The 19,429-nt window shown below is 48.5% G+C and overlaps 1 protein-coding gene across 1 annotated transcript in view; it reads left to right on the top strand.

Annotated features, from left to right (window-relative positions):
• arhgap35a (Rho GTPase activating protein 35a) overlaps window positions 1-19,429 on the top strand; it is a 68,874-nt gene that overhangs the window by 28,572 nt on the left and 20,873 nt on the right. The window contains exon 2 of the mRNA XM_086164680.1: window positions 14,284-18,133. Coding sequence (XP_086020806.1) covers window positions 14,399-18,133 — 3,735 coding nt within the window. The 5' untranslated portion in view covers window positions 14,284-14,398. The remainder of the gene's footprint in view (window positions 1-14,283; window positions 18,134-19,429) is intronic.

The raw sequence follows: 19,429 nt of genomic DNA, 5'->3' as shown, positions 1-19,429 counted from the left end.
TATTTATCTATTTCCGTTCACCTCATCTTGTTTTATTCATTTTTATGTGCGTCTATACGGAGCATCTGGGATCGCACGATTTCCTCCGCGATCAATAAAATTTCTCTTTCTGATCCAGGACGGGCTCCAGCGCCCGCCGTGACCTCGAACGCCGGATAAGCCGTCTTAGATACCGAACGCATGAATATATAGTACCTGACTTGACATGACTTTTGTATTATCGCTAACCTGAGACTCCGGCATGTAACGTACAGGACATTTTCCAAGTCTTAAGCGTAAGTTCGGGATTTCCAGACATGCTTTGGAGGGGATCAGCCGAGCGGCGCGCCTCTCAGCCACTCTCTCTCTCCCGCAGACCTCGGGTCTCGGGGCCTAATACAGCTGCAGCAGATCAGCGGCGACCAGATCAGTCCTGAGCTGTAATAGCGCTTCTGTGTCTGTCTGGAGGCTGATTTAAAATGGATGACCAAGCACAAGCCCTGTAACCTCTGGACAAGCCCGTCCGCTTCCTCCTCTCGCAGCGCTGGGAGAATTCCAGAGGCGATGGCCGGGGGGGGGGCAGAGTAGCCGAAAAACGAATAAACGCACCGCTTCGCTTCTTTTCCCTTGCAAGCTCTTGTTGCTAAGGCTAAAAAACAAAAAAGGGGATTAAGTATGTTAAACAAGCTGAAAAAAAAAATTAAGAGTGCTCCGAGAGGAATCGATCTGCATCCTTGTGGCGCACACACACACACACACACAGGAAACAAAAGAGACTGTGTCGGCACACGTTGCAGACGTCCTGCCGTCGCCCGGCCTCTTTTAAGCACAAAAGATCCCAAACTTTCCTTTAATTGTCTGGCCGGTGACTCATCCTGTCGCCCGGCTCTCGTTTTCTGTCCGAGCCGGCCGGTTGTCGAGAACCGGGGCGGTCGACTGGTTTGCAGTCAGGTGTTTTCCCCGTCTTACTCATCGGTCCGAGCGCCAGGGTTTGTTTCACGTTCTTATCACCGCGGAAACCAGAGGCTGTTTTTCTTTGCAGCCGGGGGGGTTATTAAAGCGTGGAAGTGACCTATTTCTTTGGCTTGGCTTTGCCCGCTCATGGATCGCACAGGCCGAAAGAACAGAAAAAGGAAAGTGAAGAGAGCGAGCCCTCCCCTCCTCACCGCAAGTAACAGAGGGAGCGGGGAGGAGAGGAGGGTCGGGGGCGGGCAGCCATCTGCCTCTGTGCCAACAGTTGGTTACTGTGGCAACCAGTAAAAGGTCATTATCTTTAATTGCCATATGGCAGATTCAGGTGTCTTCAATTGTATCATAAGTTGGTTTGCATGTGTGTGTGTGTGTGTGTGTGTGTGTGCGGTGACTCACCCGTCTCTGGCCGCAGTCCTCCACATTTATTCTGGAGCTTAATAATTTTCCCACTGTCATCCCGTGCCTTTCGGTTTGCTGTTTTCGTTCCCCCCCCCGCGGGCTGCAACGGGGATTTAGATGTGTGCGACTATTCCAGGGGGTCCGTGAGGTTGTCCTTTTTTTTTTTTTTTTTTTTTTTTCTCCCCGTACCCAGCGACGCCGCCGACGCCGCGGCGGCTTCGGCTGTTTGGGACGCAAAGACAGAGCCGGGCGCTTTTAAAGATGAAGAAACTTTATAGTCCATCCGAGGCAGAGACAGCTGTGCAGCAGCTGAGAGCGAAGAAAAGCAAAAAAAAGGGTTTGTCTTCCCTTTTTTTTTTTTTTTTTTTTAATTAGGGTTCATCTCTGTCTTGTCCAGGCCTGTCAGAGTGACAGCAGAGAGGAGTGCACATGAGTGATGGTAAAGCAGCCGTTTGTGTGTGTGTGTGTGTATGTGTGTGTGTGTGCGTGCACACCATTAGCCGACCACAAGTGCTTAGCACTTAGCAGCAGGTGCCGGTGTTAACCTCCTCTCCACCCTGGAGCTGTAGCCCCCCCCCCCCCCCACTGCCGCCCCCTCGGCTCACTCTGCTTGAGAGATTATAACTAACTCCTCTGCTGATTTCCCCTCGTGTTTCATCGCCGGGCTCTTTGAAAAGGTTGCAATTTTAACCGAGAAAATAATTCGACGTTTTCTCCGCTCCTTCGTATCAATCCAGATGGGAGAAAAAAAAAAAAAAGCAAAACAAAAAGATGCAATTTTGCTTTTTTTTTTTTTTTCTTTTATAACAAACAATGACCGGGGGGGTCCAAAAGTTAAAAAAAAAAAAAGAAAGATCCATTTTGTTTTAATGAGCAATTTTTGCAGTAACGTCGATGAGTCCATCGATCAGGTCTGTGTAAAAACGCAGGCGATAATAACCCGCTTTGTGTACGGCTCTTGTTTCGGTTGTCAACAATCGAGACTTGTGAAAAACAAAAAGCAGCAGGAGGGTCCGACCACGCCTTGTGTTTTATTTATTTTTTGTTTGTTTTTATTGTCCCCGTCCAGCCAGGAGCGACGTGCGGGACCGTCTGGAGATGCGAATTGTCACAATGTCACATTATAAATTTTTTGGACTTTATATATTTCGGCGTACCGCAGACGTTGCCGTGCATGTTTTTTTATTTATTTTTTTTACATTTTACATTTTCCTTCTGCCTCATCTGTGCGCTCTTCACTCCAGTCATTTCCACATTTAATGGGTCTGAAGATTCAGCAGCGCGTGAACATCTCTTATAGCAGCGAAGGGAGCGGGCGGGGGACGGAGGGAGGAAAGTTGTGAAATTACAATATAAGCTTTTGCTGTTTTAAGCACAGAGGAGTTTGTGCACGTGTGTGAGAGAGGTGATCATGGCGCTATCTAGGTTGTAGCATATGGATGGAGGTGCAGGGTGGCTGCTTTGGTGTGTGAAGACCATCTGTTTCTTATTAATAGTTGCGGCGATCTCTGGTTGATGTAAGATCTCCTTCCGAGGATCATAAAAACTCGATTATATACAAAGCCTGCGATCTACGAGTCCAGATGGAAGGTCTCGTGCAGATTTAAAACCTCCCTATTTTGAACGTTAATCAAAAGGAATCGCCGCGTGGAGATCGGCGAACGTGAGTCGTCTCTTTCTGTGGGTAAACATCGCCCGGTGGATCCGTGTTTGCTGCCGCCGTTGCTGTATGTTGCTTCATCCGCACTGCGTTTTTCTTTTTTTCGAGTTCAAAGGTGCGATAACCGCCCGAAACACCCCGGAGCCGATCACGCTTCTGACTCGAGCCGGCAACCAGCAGCAGACGTTTTTTTTTTTTGTTTTTTTTTTTGTTTTTTGGCTGCGCCAACTCGAGTCCAAAGCAGACAAAAGACAAAAGCTGAATCTTCAGCATTTCCTCCATAATGGAAAGTTGTTTGCAATCAAGTCATCTTTTTGCTGAGGATTATTTTTGGTTTATTGGTTAATTCCTAGTTTATTCTGGGCTGAATGGTTTTCCAGTCTTCCCGGTCTTAAGCGCTTTGCTATTAGCGTTGAATAAAATCCAAGGTCATGCTGCAGCTCATCTATTGCTCCTTAATAAGTCTATTTTGTTTTTGCTGGGTGAGTTCATATTTTTTATGAATCCCGAAATCACCCAATTGGGGGGTAAAACTCAGCGAAATGTCTCTATATATAATCTATAATCTTGTTTTCAAGATTCAGGCCCGGCAGAATTAAGGCCGTCCACCTTCAAATGATGCGAGGGATTTTTTATTTTTATTTGTTTAGGAGCATTATAATGTAATCACTCTCAGGTTTATGCCCGGGCTCGTTGAGTGCAACGTAAGACGCTCTAAATTCTCATTTTCGCGAAACCGCAAGGACCCCGGAGTGCATTTCAGTTTACGCTAACTTATCGAGGAGCGGACAGATGGAGGAGCTGTTCTCCGAGTAAGAACCAGGTTCGGAAAATTGGCCGTAAATGCCGTTTAGCCTGGCGCGTAAAAGAAAATGAAAGGCGAGGCAGATGCACCGGCGCTACGCGGCCGTCAAACAAGTTGTTCGCCCGAAGAATTAGGAGGCTCGCTCAGGTGGAAGATTAGCAGCTGGGTTTGAATCCTCCACAAAGAGCAGAGCCGGGAGTCGTACGCAAACTCACTCCGTGCAAGTCGAGCGGCGGCATATTTCGATCCGTGTTGGTTTGTGCCGTCCCATCAGCTCCGGCTGCTCGGGGAGGAGCTGCAGACGCCGGAAAACGCGTCGGATGGACGTAAACATCAGCGGCGGACCGGCCTGACATCTGCTGAGCGGAAGTCTGCTTGAAAGGCTGTCAGAGAGAGAGGGAGAAAGAGAACATTATGGATGTTATCAGTTCATTTAATGGCAATGTGTTAGTTTTTATCACTCCCTCTGGAATGCTGCACAATCTCGCCGCTCTGCCTTATCACAGCGCGAGCTGCATATCCTTTACAGTCATATTCTTTGAAATATCTTGACGTACAATCCGACTTTTTTTTTTTTTTTTTTTTTTTTTTAATGGCAATGAACTAGCAACAATTTTATGAATGGGTTGGGCTGGAAAACACCCTCCTCCTCCTCCCCCTCCAAAAAAAAAAAAAAAGCCCCAAATATTCAAGAAAACACAGCTTTCGCACCGCTTTCGATCGTAGCGGTTAAAAATAAAAGTATTCGCTTTCGATCGCGACTCATAATGGGCATTTAATGAGCTGATGGTATCTGAATCTTCTGGGAGAAGCGAGTGAGAGGGAAATAGAATAACAGCGGAGATAGTCGGGTTTAATTAAGTGGGGAAAAGTACAGTCTGGTGTGCTGTTGTGATACGGCGTGTAAAGCAACAGTCGCTGTTTGTGTTGATAACCTCGGGCCGACAGACGCTTTCTGGAAGCCGCGGTCTTTCTATCTCCGACGTGCAAAGCTTTCCATGTTTGGCCGTTTCTGTCCCGAGTCGCCGCTTCAGGAACTGGGTCTGAACTAGATGACGTCTTCCATAATAGTGTGTTAAGTGAGAAAAGGAAGGAAAATGCCCAGGTGTGTGCTTTTTTTAAAAAATAAAAAATAAAAAGGTCCTGTCCCCTGCGGCGGAAACCCAGAGAGGCAGAACAATTCTGTTGCCCGATCAAAGAAGTCAAAGGCTTCTGATTAATATTCCATCCCGTCGGAGCTTTGCCTTTTTCCCTTCGGCCGCTGGAAATGACTAACTTCGCTGTTAGCGCAGGAAGGTCACGGAGGCGTCGTCCAAGTCTGCCGGGTGATGTCTGCAAAACCCGCCCGCCCCTCCGCCCCGTCTCTCTTTGCGCTCGCTAGCTGTCGGCGGGGAGAGAAAGTACCTTATCTTTAGAAGAAGGCGTCTCGCTGTGAGAGCGTGTGTGTGTGTGTGTGTGTGCACGGGTGGAGTTATGCGGCGCTGGCTCGAATTTACAGCTGTCAGTGGCCCCCGTTTGCGGCACATTATATTTAGCCGCGCTATCACCAAGGACTTATGCCGCCATTGAGGAGGTTCAACGCACTAACACACTCCCCTTCGCCACCCGTACGCCCTTCCGACCCCCGCGCCGTCAAAATATCCCCGCCGTTCCGATTATCCCGTGAATCCTGTCCTCCCGTCGTACTCCCGCTACGCTACGTTCTCATTTGGTGACTGTTTGTTTATATACCCGCAACCCCTCCCTCCCTCCCGTCAGGGCTTATCCTGTATCCTTCCTCTCCCTTCAGGTGGTCTATCAATAACCGGCACCCTATCAGCGCAGCGCCAGGCGGCGGGAGGAAGGGGAAGTTGAACTCGCGCGAGAAGGTCCGGTCGTCCCTGGCGTGTCGGACTCCCGGGACCTCCCTCGTGGCAGAACCCCTTACAAGTACATATCCATGAATACGTACTCTCTATGTAGAGCGGCGATATCCGGAATGACGTATTTTATGGCGCTGGGAAAAAAAAAAATCGATACAGCCGTCGGTGATTTTTAATTTTTTTTTGTCATATCACAAAGCTGCATCAATCGTGAACGGATGAAAAAGGCCGGATTGATGTTTTTCCGTTCAAACCCGCCGAGCTAGACTAGACAGGCTGTGATTGGCAGGAGGACGGTAGCCGCCGCCAAAAAAGACCAAACGCTCCCCTTCCCCGCCTCCTCCAGCGCAACTGGCCAGACCTGAAACCAATCACAGTAATGGAATTCGTGTTGTTCCATAAAGACTTCTCCCCGGTAGCCGTTAGCCGGACCCGGCGTCACCCGAGAAGCCGCGCCGTCTCTGATTGGCAGAGGGTTCGGAGCGTATTTGGGGAAAATAACAAAAAAAAAAAATACGATAGGCGTGGGCCGGCGGCCAGACGCCTCTGCAGAGTGAAATGAAACTTTGACCTTGGCAAAGGAAGCTGGAAGCGCGACTAATTAAAACACAAGAAATACTGAACTATCGAATGCCGCCGGTCGGATCGATGATTTGTTTTGAATTTGCGTTTCTGGCGCCGTGTTTTCCTAATGTTTCCCGTCTCGTGGAGCCCGACTGATATATAATTTCCGATGTTTGGGGTCAGGGTTCAGACGGGGGATTTATCGGCCGCATCGCCGGCTTTTTCCTCATGCGGGCGGTCGTATCGCCCGGCGATCGGATCACGCTAATGGACGGGACGCGCCATTTTTGATCCCGCAAAATGGGAAGACGCAAATAGCCCGGAGATAATCCCCGCCGCCCGTAATCTCAGTCACCGCTGACCAGCTTGATCTGCACCTGAATCGGGAAAGACTGTCGGCACGCCGCTCCGGTCGCTCCCGGTGTTACAGAATATATCTGTCAGATATAAAAAGAATATATGTTGTGTGGCAGGATTGAAATTCGGAGGTTGTGTGTTTGTGGTATCTGTCATCCGGTGCAAAGCTGTAAGTCTCTTAAATCCGGTTGAGGAATGGAGTATCATCCAATTTTGGAAGCGGTGGTATATCACTCTGCTTTTTAAATATTGAAATATAACTCATTTTTCTGACAGAAGTATGAAAGGCTCGAGAGGGTTTATCTAAAAGAATGCCCGAGCCGTCCTCGCTGTTTCTAATCTCCGTGCGATGATTTACTAGGCGGAAACACAGAAGATGAATATTTCAAGTCCCTTCCGACATTTGACACCGCAAACAAAACATTTGCATAAATGCACCGGGTCGAGTCCGACGCCTTTCACGGCGCGGAACTTTAAACAATGCGAAGTCACCGCCTGAGAAAACGTCCGCCCAGATTTCCCTCCCCTCGTAAACGGCGCGGTAAGTGTCGCTATGGTAACCACAGATTACGGAGGTTATACGTTTAGCTTTGCGCCATTTGATCTCAACCCCGCTCCCCGCGTTCATTCGGCACATTTCGAAACCGTTTTCCGAGGAGGAAGTGGTATCGGTTTAACGCCCCCGCGCCCCCCGACCGGGCCGCTCGCCAACCGACCCCGTCAACAGAACAACCCCCCCCCCTCTTTTCCAAACCCCCAATTCCCATTTCTATTCTATCCCCCTTCCCCAGTCCCGATCCCCCTTCCCTCAAGCCCACTTTCTCAGTAATGGACATCAGGTCCCCTGAGAGCGCTGGGGAGACTGAGAATGAAAAAAAAAAAAAAATCCTGACAGAAGGGGTGGTGGCGGGGTTGGCGTAGCGATGAGGGTAATCTATATTAGCAAGACATTATTGAGGGTGACAGCAAGAGACAGAAAAACCATCGGGGCGAGAATGGAAGTATAACTCATCGCAGACGAGAATTAGGCAGGAGTGAATCAGACGGCGAAAACGGTTTTTTTTGGGTTTTTTTTTCGGAGCCAACGGAAAGGAGCCTCGTTCCTGAACGTAAGGGAGAATGAAAGTTTCCCCTCCCGGCCTCTCTGCCATCCTCATCACCATCTTCATCACCATTAAGCAGCTCGATGACTCTCAGTGTCAATTGTTTCTGTCGACTCCCTCCCGAGAACGTACGAAACGACTCGTTTCTCTTATAGCCGAGAAGTACTTAAATGTTACGTCGTTAAAACTATTGATTACCATTTGTGTTATATATCATTCAATCGTTATCTATACCGTTTATCCTGCAGCTGGAGTTTATCCCGCCTCTCACCGGGTGGTTCACCCTGGACCGGCTGCCAGTCCATCACTGGGCCGCATATAGAGACATAAAATCATTCCCCCGCTCATTCACACGTCATGCAAAACCATTCACTTATCGCATCCACAAAACCGTTCTCATTTGGATTTCTTCATATAGAAACGTGCAACCATTCGCTCTCACATTGTATGGACTGACTATCATTCACTTATCGCACACACACATTTGTGTACTCACTTATTCACCATTCACTCACTCATTCACATGTGCGAGCAATTCATGGTCTCCAGTGGGAGGAAACTGAAGATATACTAAGTATATATAATTTTGGTTAAATGTATGCTAAACTTAAACGTTGTCACCAGTTGATCACTGGGCCACATATAGAGACCATAAATGTCGTTCATAAGAATAAGAACAACTTTATTTATCCCGAAGGAAATTGTTGTGCCAGAGTTTCAAGTAAAACATAACAATAATAGATAATAGGAAGGAGGGAAAATAAGAAATACAAATAAAAATATAAAGTGTCAAAGTCAAGGCTATAAAGTGTTTTAAGGTCTTAAAAAGTACAAAGATTTGAATTTATACGTCATATAGAGGCATAAAACGGTTCACATGTTATATAGAGACATGCAATCATTCACCCTGTCATTTACTTGCGTAGACATACAACCATTCACATGACATTTACAGGCGTAAATCTAGTCACTCTCTCAATATACAGGACTGTCAGAAAATTAGAATATTGTGATAAAGTTCTTTATCTTCTGTAATGCAATTACAAAAACAAAAATGTCATACGTTCTGTATTCATTACAAATGAACTGAAATATGGCAAGCCTTTTATTATTTTAATGTTGCTGATGATGGCTTACATCTTAAGAAAACTCAAAAATCCTATCTCAAAATATTATAATATCATGAAAAAGGAATTTTTGTTTGTTTAATGTTTAATTTTCTGAGACTGTCCTGTAGATATTCGACCATTCACCCTCTCATTCAATAATCATATCCACATGTCATATCATTCAGTTTTTCACACGTTTTATGGAGAACACAAATGGTTTACCCTTTCATTCTGGCCATGTTAAGAACAACCATTCACCATCTCATTTGATACAGAGACAAACAACCATTCACTCTCTTATTCAGGCGTCCAAGCAAGTCTGGGTCTCCTATGAACCTCCTGCATGTTTAAAGTGAAGAAGTACATATAAATATATGCTAAACTGAAATATTGTCTGAATCTGCTATCCCAGTCACCCTTTAGATTTCAGCACTTCATCAAATTTGATCACTCTGTATTTATTTAGCTCACGCAAAATGTGCTCTCCGTCTGCACTCAATTAGGCTAAAATGCTAAAGCGGCGAGGATTTTTCTTCCTTTTTTTTTTTTTGTGGAAAAAACAAAATCAAGACACGCCTGACGGACCGCCACCCCGTCCAAACTCCCCTTTTCGGAGTCTCCCTCGCCGACTCTTTTAGGTTTGTAATGTGAGGAATGCAGCCACCCCGTGAAGGCAAAGAGATCCCGCGTCATGAGCGTCGAGCGAGCGCCGGCTCTTCCGCGCTTCCCTTTTGCAGCACATGTTTTCATGAACTTCACGCCCTGCTGCCCCGCCATTAGCTCAGCCTACCCTCCAGTGCCCTACCTCTCCTATCTTATCCTATCTGCGCTCGCCTCCCGCGTCCTTGAGACAGCCGCTGACCTAGAACGCCGTGTTTTGGTTAACACCAGACCGCCGTGTGCGTTTCGACCATTTTTAAAGCGAGACGTTCGGAACAGAGTAACCGGAAGAAGGAAAAAGACGAGGCAACCAGGATGTGGAGATGTGTTTTTTTTTTGATGGCGGTTGATTGTAGTGCTTTTTTTTTTTTTTTTTTTTTTTCCCAATTAGATAGGGAGAGTGGGATGTTAGCGGCCTGGGCCCTGACCCTTAGCTTCAGGCGGGCCCCGCTAGGCTCGGCCCCTCTTTCCTGGGGGGATTCCAGTGTGCTGCTCACATGACCCAGGCTGATGACCTCTATCCCCTTCTCCTCATTGCCATTCTTCTTTTAACCCCCTTTGTCTCCCCCGCGCACCCACTTCCATTCAAAGCCTTCCACTTCTTCCTGCACCTCTTCCACTTCCTGCGCTGTTTACCCTGCGGTCCCGGGGTCGGAGGCCGACGCAGGCGACGCAGGCCTTAACCTATCCGTGCCTCCGGGCCTCGGGACGGCGGTATGCGACCGGACATGGGCGGCAGAAACCGGGCGAATGGAGAGACCAGCTGTCTTGAGTGGGCGACAACAGGGCGGCGGCGGAGCTGAACACGGTTCCTGCAGCGGTGCCTTTATAAGTTTGCAAAAAGAGGAAATAGATTTTTTTTTCTTCTTATCAACGGAAGCTGTTTTGTCTGAAATGCCGCGTTTCCGTCGCCAGCGGGAAGCGTGTTAAAAGGCGCAGAACCGTGCAGCCGTAATGACGCGTCTATACTTTCCTCCCCGTTTAGCTCGGGGGTCGGGTCAGTCCGATAAATCGTTTTAATTTTCCATCAACAGCTGCTGCTGCGTTGGAGAAATATTGTTCCTGACGATGTCACTCCGGGAGTCAAAACATCCGCCGCTCCTTTTTTATTTTTTTTTTAAAATCATTATCCCATGTAGAAATTCCACGCCTTTTTTTTTTTTTTTTTTTTCATGTTGCGCGGAACTTGTTTAGACTCGGTGCTCTGTATTGCAGTATGACTGAGATTAGATGTCAAAACTTGGCTGAGTCACAACCACAAGGCAGGTGTACGAATGAGGTCAGAGACGGTAAAAGTTCGAAAAAAGTTCTCGTACGACGTGCTGATCGACGGCATTGACAGATAAGACCTGATCCGGGCCGTCTGTGTGTGCTGTCGTGTTCATATTTGCAGAAACCTGTGTGAGTTAACCGTTGGATCGCTGAAAACCATTCTCAAAAGCGAAGCTCCTGCAGGTGCGTTAGCCGCCGTGGTTGTGTAGCGACACGTGTCCCGTTCACCCGTCATCGCAAATCACCCCGGCTTACCAGGGTGTGGTCCAACATCATCTGCAACCTTGCTAAAGATCTAGTCGAGCTAACTTCATGCTAGCACCCAGGGGCTAAATTCATGCTAGCACCCAGTGGCTAACTTCATGCTATCCCTCAGGGAAAAACAGGAATACAGTAAACCCTCGCTATCACGTGTTTCACCTTTTGCGGCTTCACTGTTTCGCGTATTTTTTTGTAGTGCATGTATTTTTTTATTTTTATTTTTAGTGCTTTTTTTTCTTTTTACAGTACAGTATGTTGTGTTCTGCATCCAAATTGGCTACAGAACCGTAGACCAGTATCAGAAATCCAGAAATCTCCGCGTCTTGTTTCTGTACAGCTTGCCAAATTTGCATTTTGCAAATTTTCTCCATGACAAAATCCACACTGTCGACGAAATGTTCCGCACCGGAAAAGGCACCTGACGACGCGCCCAAAAGAAAGAGGAATATGTTATCAAGCGCAGAAAAAGTTAAACTTCTGGACATGCTGAATGAAGGTAGAAGCTATGCTGCCGTAGGGCGCCATTACAGAATAAATGAATCTTCATGAAGAAGGAGGAAAATAACGTATTAACTATTAAAATTATTATTTTACTGTACAGTTTTTCTGAAAACTATCATAGTTATTTGTAAGAAAACTTTTATATTTTTATATTTTTTTAAAACGCTTGGGCTTGAAAACGGGTTTTGGATTTCGCCTATAGCGCGTTATTTTTAAAACGTAACCCCCGCAATAAACGAGGGTTTACCGTACCAATGCATTTCACGATGAAACTTCAGTTGTGCGACAAACGTGATCGTCACATTAACTTGTGAACTCGATTGCAAATGAGCCTGGGGGACGGCGGTCTGCCTCCGACGCTTCCCGGATTTGCCGGAACCTCACATGGATCGACTCACTTCGATAAGCAGCCGTGGCAACGAATGGGATTCTTCAGACAGCAAATAATACACTCAGTTTTATTTATTTATTTTTTCAAGTAGCAAACAAATTATTCTTCTACAAGTTCTGAACTGTTATGTCTTTGTGTGTGTGAGAGAGAGAGAGAGCACAAGACAGAATCCTATTTGTGAAAAGGTTGTAATTATGCAGTGGTAATATATAGTACAAATACATAGTACAGCATCTGCAACAATACACACATAATGCTTTTCTTACAGTTTTTTTCTGAACACACACCTTTCAATCCAAGCTCACCAAACTTCGTTGAGCACCTGCAACCCCGTCCTACTTTTCCAGTCGTGCCCAGATTTTATTCATCGACGCTTTTGCTTTTCCTCGGAATCCTATCGGGAACCCTGGATGGTATTTTGAAACCGTAAGAATCGTTGCGCCCCACGCCCTTAAAATACCCTCCGTTCGAGCGTCGTGGACTTTGCGCTCTTGGACGAGGCCTGACCCGGTCCGCGCTGGTGCCGCTGACGTTTAAGTCTTAAATTATCCGCCCTCTTGAAACCACCGTATCAGGAATTTTGCCGAAACACATCCCATCCACTTTAATACCGAAACACCATGTTGCGTATGGAGGGATGTGGGCGGACTCACCGTTTCAAAGATATTGTCTGCAAACTACATTCAAATGTCAAATTAGGTGTAATGACATATGCAAGGCACCAAATTAGAACCCCTAGTTTCTGACGTCTCCTAAAAAGCATTAAGTTTTTAAAAGTAGAGGTTTATGCAAAGTTAAATATGCGAATTTGACTTTCCACTCTAATTACTGTTTTTTTTTCTTCAGTATTTGCGCTTAAATCAGACATCAGACCGAATAAACTGGTTGTAATCAGCAGCAATGGAGATGATAGATTGTTTACCTGGCTCAAACTGAAACCCAGCAGTCCCCTGCTCTCGGTTAGACCGAAACCCATCTCGCCGTTTTTCCTCCGCGGGCGCCTTAATCCGTTTCCATGTATATTTCCGCAACAAACATCTTTACAAAGGACTGCCTATTTCATATTGATTTCCCTTTCTGCTTCCATTTGCCAGCGCGGAGGGAACGCCTGGCCTCCATGATGTTAGTTACCCCCCACCACCACCACCTCTGAATTTTACAGATCAAACTTCATCAAACGCATTCATCAAACAGTGTGGACTCTAAAATCAGCATCAAGTCGGACATTTCGCCGACCTTTTCGTTTTCATTATCATCCCCGATAATTCGGATTTTGAAGTTAACCTCCCCCTCCACGCCCGTTGTCAGTAGAGCTCGATTCAGCGGCAACGAAGGCTTTGTCTTGCTCTTCTACTTCCTGTCAGAGCAGCTATCCATATTGAGCAGCGGTTTAAATGTCTGTTTTACCGCATTAATAGCCCGGTTTTGACACGGATGATGCTGTCTCATGCTGCTGGTTTGTGTTGGCAGTTTGACAGTGCTGGCAAACTTTTGTTCCTTTGAAATTGTGCTGTCAGAGAGGGTTATTCCATGAAGAACGTCCTCATGCCTGTCTCTTATCGGTCTATTTTAGGTCTGATCAAGCGATGGAATATGTTGAGATTGGCCAGCCAACTAAGCCTCTTTATATGAGCCCGAGCTTAGGTGCCATTTAATAACAAGGCGGCGCCAATTTGGACGGGTTTCCATTGTTTATAAGCATGTCGGGATCCAGTGATGGTATATCAACAAATTTATGATGTGTTTGCAGGCGTCCGTTTGAGAAAACAACTTTTTGATGTGGGAGAGTCAGCCAAGGCTTTTAAAATGCAGATGGCTTTCCCTAGTCGGCCAATTAGTAACTTAAACTCGAGAACACTTATCTTCTTTCATCCCGGTGCTCGTGTCTCATATTTGGGGTAGAAGGAACTCGGCAGGCCTGGGTTTTTCGCGCGTGGTATTATCCGACGTGCGCGATTCACCTTCACGTGTCTGCGCCGTTTTCTAAAAGGGAAGCCAACCTAATTCTCGCGTACTGCGGATACGCAACACTTGATGCGTCTCCAGAAATCGAGGAACGAAACGCGCACGGCCCCGCCGTGAGCGGCTCAGTCCGTGGAGAATGTTAGTTAAAGGAGTTTAATGGCGGGGAAGGGGGGGGGGGGGGCGGGTGGCTCGGAAACTACAGCTGGGTTAAGTAACGTGCGGCATTCCAGCGGCTTTGCCGTTGACCTCAATCTCTTCAGGAAACGTTCGGGGTGGAAATAGGACCGCTGATTAAACATTACGTATTAATTGCGCACAGGCGACGGGATGAAAGACCCGGCGGCCGTGCGATAATCGCGCCTGCGATTGAAATGCGTTGCATTCCTGTCATTTTTATGTCTTGTCCTTCTCTCCGTCCTGCAGGACAAGACTCCAGTCCAGTGATTTCCTGTTGCATGGAAACCCTGCTTCCTTGGCAGCCTCCTCCTCTCCCTAGAGCTTGTGGCCAGCATGGCAGGATGAGCCTCTGCCAGCGACGATGATGGCCAAAAAGCAAGATGTCCGGGCACCCACCTACAACCTGGTTGTGGTTGGGCTGTCTGGTACGGAGAAAGAGAAAGGCCAGTGCGGCGTGGGAAAGTCCTGCTTGTGTAACCGCTTCGTCCGGCCGAACGCGGACGACTTCTACCTAGACCACACCTCGGTCCTCAGCACCAGTGACTTCGGAGGCCGCGTGGTGAACAATGACCACTTCCTGTTCTGGGGGGAGGCCGGTCGGACAATGGAGGAGGGGCCGGAGTGCCGCATGAATGTGGTGGAGCAGACGGAATTTATCGACGATCAGACATTCCAGCCTCACCGGAGCACGGCGCTACAGCCCTACATCAAGAGGGCGGCCTCTACCAAGCTGGCGTCGGCCGAGAAGCTGATGTACTTTTGCACAGACCAGTTGGGGCTCGAACAGGACTTTGAGCAGAAACAAATGCCCGAGGGCAAGCTTATGGTCGACGGCTTCTTGCTCTGCGTGGACGTCAGCAGGGGTATGAACCGAAGCTTTGAAGACCAGATGAAGTTTGTCACCAACCTTTACAACCAGCTAGCCAAAACAAAGAAACCCGTAGTGTTGGTCCTCACCAAATGCGATGAAGGAGTTGAGCGGTATATTAAAGACTCGCACACCTTTGCCCTAACCAAGAAGAATCTCCAGGTGGTCGAGACGTCCGCGCGGTCAAACGTCAACGTCGACCTCGCGTTCCTGTCCCTCGTTCAGTTGATAGACAAGAGCCGGGGCAAGCCCAAGATCATCCCGTACTTCGAGGCGCTGAAACAGCAGAGTCAACAGATCGCCTCAGCCAAAGACCGCTACGAGTGGCTGGTCAACCGAATTGTGAAGAACCATAATGAAACGTGGCCCGCTGTCAGTGCGCGCATGCAGACGGCCCCGGAGTATAAGGACTATGTTTTTCTCGAGGGCACGGCGAAAGCCAAGAAACTCTTTCAGCAGCATGTACATAGACTCAAGCAAGAGCATATAGAAAAACGTAGGAAGGCCTATCTCACGACTCTCCCCACGGTACTCTCCGTACTTTTGCCAGAGCTGGACGAGATAGACCACCTGAGCTGGTCTGGAGTGCAGAAGGTCCTGGAAACAAAGAGAGATTTCTCGCAGTGGTTTGTGGTATTGGACGACACACCTTGGGAGACGACGCCACACATCGACAACATGGAGGACGATCGAATCCCCCAGGACCTCCTGGAAACGCCCGCGGCCGAGGCCATTTATGCGAACCACCTGGAGCAGCTGAGGAACGAGCGAAAACGGACCGAGATGAGATGGGAATTCAAGGAGAAGCTGAGCGTCTCGCCGTTCATCACGCCGGGCAAACCGTGGGAGGAGGCTCGGAGCTTCATCATGAACGAAGACTTCTACCAGTGGCTGGATGAGGCCGAGTACACGGATATCTACAGCAAACACCAGAAGGAAATCATCGACCGAGCCAAAGAGGACTTTCAGGAGCTGCTCCTTGAATACTCGGAGCTCTTTTACGAGCTCGAAGTGGACGCAAAGCCAAGCAAGGAGAAAATGGGAGCCATTCAGGAGGTGCTGGGTGAGGAGCAGAGGTTTAAAGCTCTGCAGAAGCTGCAGGCGGAGAGGGACGCCCTGGTGCTGAAACATATCCACTTTGTCTACCACCCCACCAAGGACACCTGTCCCAACAGCCCCCACTGTGTGGACACTAAGATAGAGCAGATACTCGCCTCCAGGTTCCCCACGCGCTACGCCTCGTCGGACAGCACGAGACCCGACGGGGGCAGGGCGGAGCGCATCAACCTGGTCATCTTGGGTAGGGACGGTCTGGCCCGAGAGATGGCAAACGAGATAAGGGCCCTGTGCACCAGCGACGACAGGTACGTGCTGGACGGGAAAATGTACGAGTTAACGCTGCGTCCCATAGAGGGCAACGTGCGTCTGCCGGTCAATTCTTTCCACACGCCGACCTTCACCCCTCACGGTTGTCTGTGTTTGTACAACTCCAAGGAGTCCCTCTCCTATGTGGTCGAGAGCATAGAGAAGCTTAGGGAGTCGACTATTAATAGAAGGGAAAGAGAAAACAGTTTGTTGCAACTCCCACTGTCCCTCCTTCTGGTCACTAAGCGAGGGGTGGGGTCTATAGGGGACATTGGAGGAGAGACAGCCCAGACTCTGATCCAGCAAGGGATGCAGGTGGCTGGGAAGCTTCAGTGCGCCTACCTGGACCCCGCCTCCCCGGGCATGGGCTACGGGCGCAATGTCAACGAGAAGCAAGTGAACCAGATGCTGAAGGGCCTCTTGGAGACGAGGAGAAGCATAGGGAGCAGCTCTCCGCCCTTGCCCCCTTCTTCCTCCGCCTTCAGAGACTCGTACTCGCAGCCGATGCTGGAAACAGACCTGAAGATAGTCATGTGCCTCATGTGCGGGGACACGTATGACTTAGACCAGCTCCTCGCGCCCTTCCTGTTGCCGCAGCATTGTCGTCCTACCTCCAGCCTCAGCAGCGGCACGTCCGTCCTGCTGGATCTGAGCGTGGGAGGTCAGAAGCAGAATATCGAGCTGTCCTTGCTTTCCTTCCACTCCTCATTCTCCCTCCGCAAGACCAGACTGGTCCACGGCTACGTTGCAGTTTACTCTGCCCGTCGCAAGGCCTCCATGGAGACTTTGTGCGCGTTCCTCTGCGAGGTCCAAGATATCATCCCCGTTCAGTTGTTAGCCGTAGCAGAGAGTCCGATGGAGCTGTCGGATTCAGAATCGGCTAAGGAGCAGGTCTGTCAGGGAGAGGAGCTGGCCCACGAAATCGACGCCAGATTTAACACGGTCATATGCGGACATGGCGGGGTCGTCGGGGGCCTCCACAAGATAGACCTTTTCCAGTCTTTTTTCAAGGAGGTGGTGGAGAAGCGCACTATCGTGGAGGCCACGCACATGTATGACAACGTGGCCGAGGCGTGTACTAACGAGAGCACCAGCCCTCGCTGTGGCTCTCCCAGTCCGGTGAACGTTCTCCTGGACTCGGAGGACGATATTGACCCCTCACCTCCTTATCCCACCCTGAGGGACGACGGAAGTCTCAGCTCCCACCTGGCGAGCTTCAAGTTACCGGAGCTGGATTCGAGTGACAATTTCTCCATCATTTCTGACATCAGCACGTTTGAAAGCAAGCTGAACAACAAGATCCCGCCGCAAGTGAAACCCAAGCCCGTCCGTAAGGTCAACCTCGGGCCCTACGTGGATCAGCAAGGCGGCACGAATCGTCGCTCTCTGCCCCAAGCGGTGACCTGGGCTCCGGGCAGCGACGGCGGGTACGACCCCTCGGACTACGCGGAACCGATGGACGCCGTCAGCAAACCTCGACCGACGGAAGAGGAGAACATTTACTCGGTTCCTCATGACAGCACACAGGGAAAGATCATCACCATCCGCAATGCCAACAAGGGACACTCCAACGGGAGTGCCGGCGGGAACGGCTCAGACAGCGAGGCTGACAGTAGCTCACTGGAGCGCAGAAGAAAGCTATCAGCCATCGGGGCCAAGCCCAAGCTTTACAGAGACAGATCCAAACGGCTCGGCAAATTCAGCAGTTTCAGGACCAGCTTCTCGATAGGCAGCGACGACGAGATGGGCGGTCCGCCCAAGGCCGGCCAGGACGAGGGAGGGGCGCAAAAGGACAACTCCATCGAAGAGAGCGAGGACCCGAAAAGGAGGAACATACTGAAAAGTCTGCGCAGGAATACAAAGGTAAGCGTTCGCACCCGACTCGAACTGTACTGTTAAATTATGGGCTGGAAGTGAAGTGACGTCCCTGCGATACACAGTGACTGCGAAGGGTGTTCGGTCAGGAGCGGCTCTTGTCACAAAAGCGGCAAAATATGAGCTGTTTGGTGGAGAATGAATCCATCGCCCGGATATATCGCCCCGCTAAATATTACATCTGTCCTAAATCAAAGCTTTAAATCTCTTCAAGAAGCACGTAAACAAGGGAGCAGCAAAGAGCAAAGTGTCACGCGTTAAATAGTCGCGGAAGCGCGGCAATGCAAATTCGACGTCATGAATAAATCATGGCTACAGGAGGATAATTGTGTTTATCTCTTAAATTTAAGAATAACTAATGAGCACAATACAAAATCTCTGCTTCCTGCTCCTCTGCTGGGTTAAAAAAAAAAAAAGGAACATGACACACTTTGGGTTCTCCTCAGGGAGCGTGTCTCCTGCATTGTCCTCGCTCTGTCAGTATCGCTAAACTTCTAGCGCCGAGGAGAGGAACACTTGAAGAGGCACGGAATACATAGAGATTTTGTTCATTCTTTTTCACCCACACGTTCATAACCGCCGCACCAGAATAGAATTTAACCGAAATTTGAATTAATGATCGAACGGCGACCCTGTTTGTAAGATAATTGTGCCAGAAAATTGAAACGAGACAGAATTTCCACACGAGCCTTTTTTTCTCTCGTTTAAATTAGAAATGTAAATGTTCCAAACTGCGCTCCGCTACGCGTCTTCTACCGTAACTCGTCGCCATCAAACGTCAGAGGATATTTCGGCATCTGCTATTAGCGATCGAGCAGCAATAAGCTCGATTGAGGGGAGGAAAAAAAAAAAAAGGGAAAATCTGTTATCCAAGAAATGTAATTGGTAACAGTTTTATTAAATAAATGACTCCCCCCATGAAGCTCCTCATAACAAGACCCGGACATTATTTTCAGTAACAGGGTAATAATGTGGTTCTGCAGAGAAGATGTCGTCCCCGCTGTAATGGAATTACAATCTCATTATACCTCGCGTTAGAATGCAAACCCTGTTTTTCAAAATTTACACATTCAGTTCAAGGAGACCTATAATATTGTATTTTCCTCGCCCTACACCCGACGTTAGCTCTGTTTTCAGCAGACTTATTTATTTTAAAGCAGGGTTGTCAAACTCGTTTTGGTCCGGGGGCCACATACGGCCAAATCTGATGTCGAGGGGGCCGGACCAGTAAAATCATTAGCTAGAAGTAACACTAAGTCCAAAGTTTTCCTTTGTTTTGTTGTA

This window comes from Fistularia commersonii, chromosome 18 (genome assembly GCF_037954325.1).
Source record: "Fistularia commersonii isolate RoL2024-O1a breed Wild chromosome 18, RoL_Fcom_v1.0, whole genome shotgun sequence".
NCBI classification, from domain to species: Eukaryota; Metazoa; Chordata; class Actinopteri; order Syngnathiformes; family Fistulariidae; genus Fistularia; species Fistularia commersonii.
The sequence above is the reverse complement of the archived record's forward strand: the minus strand, read 5'-3'. Positions and strand labels throughout refer to the sequence as shown.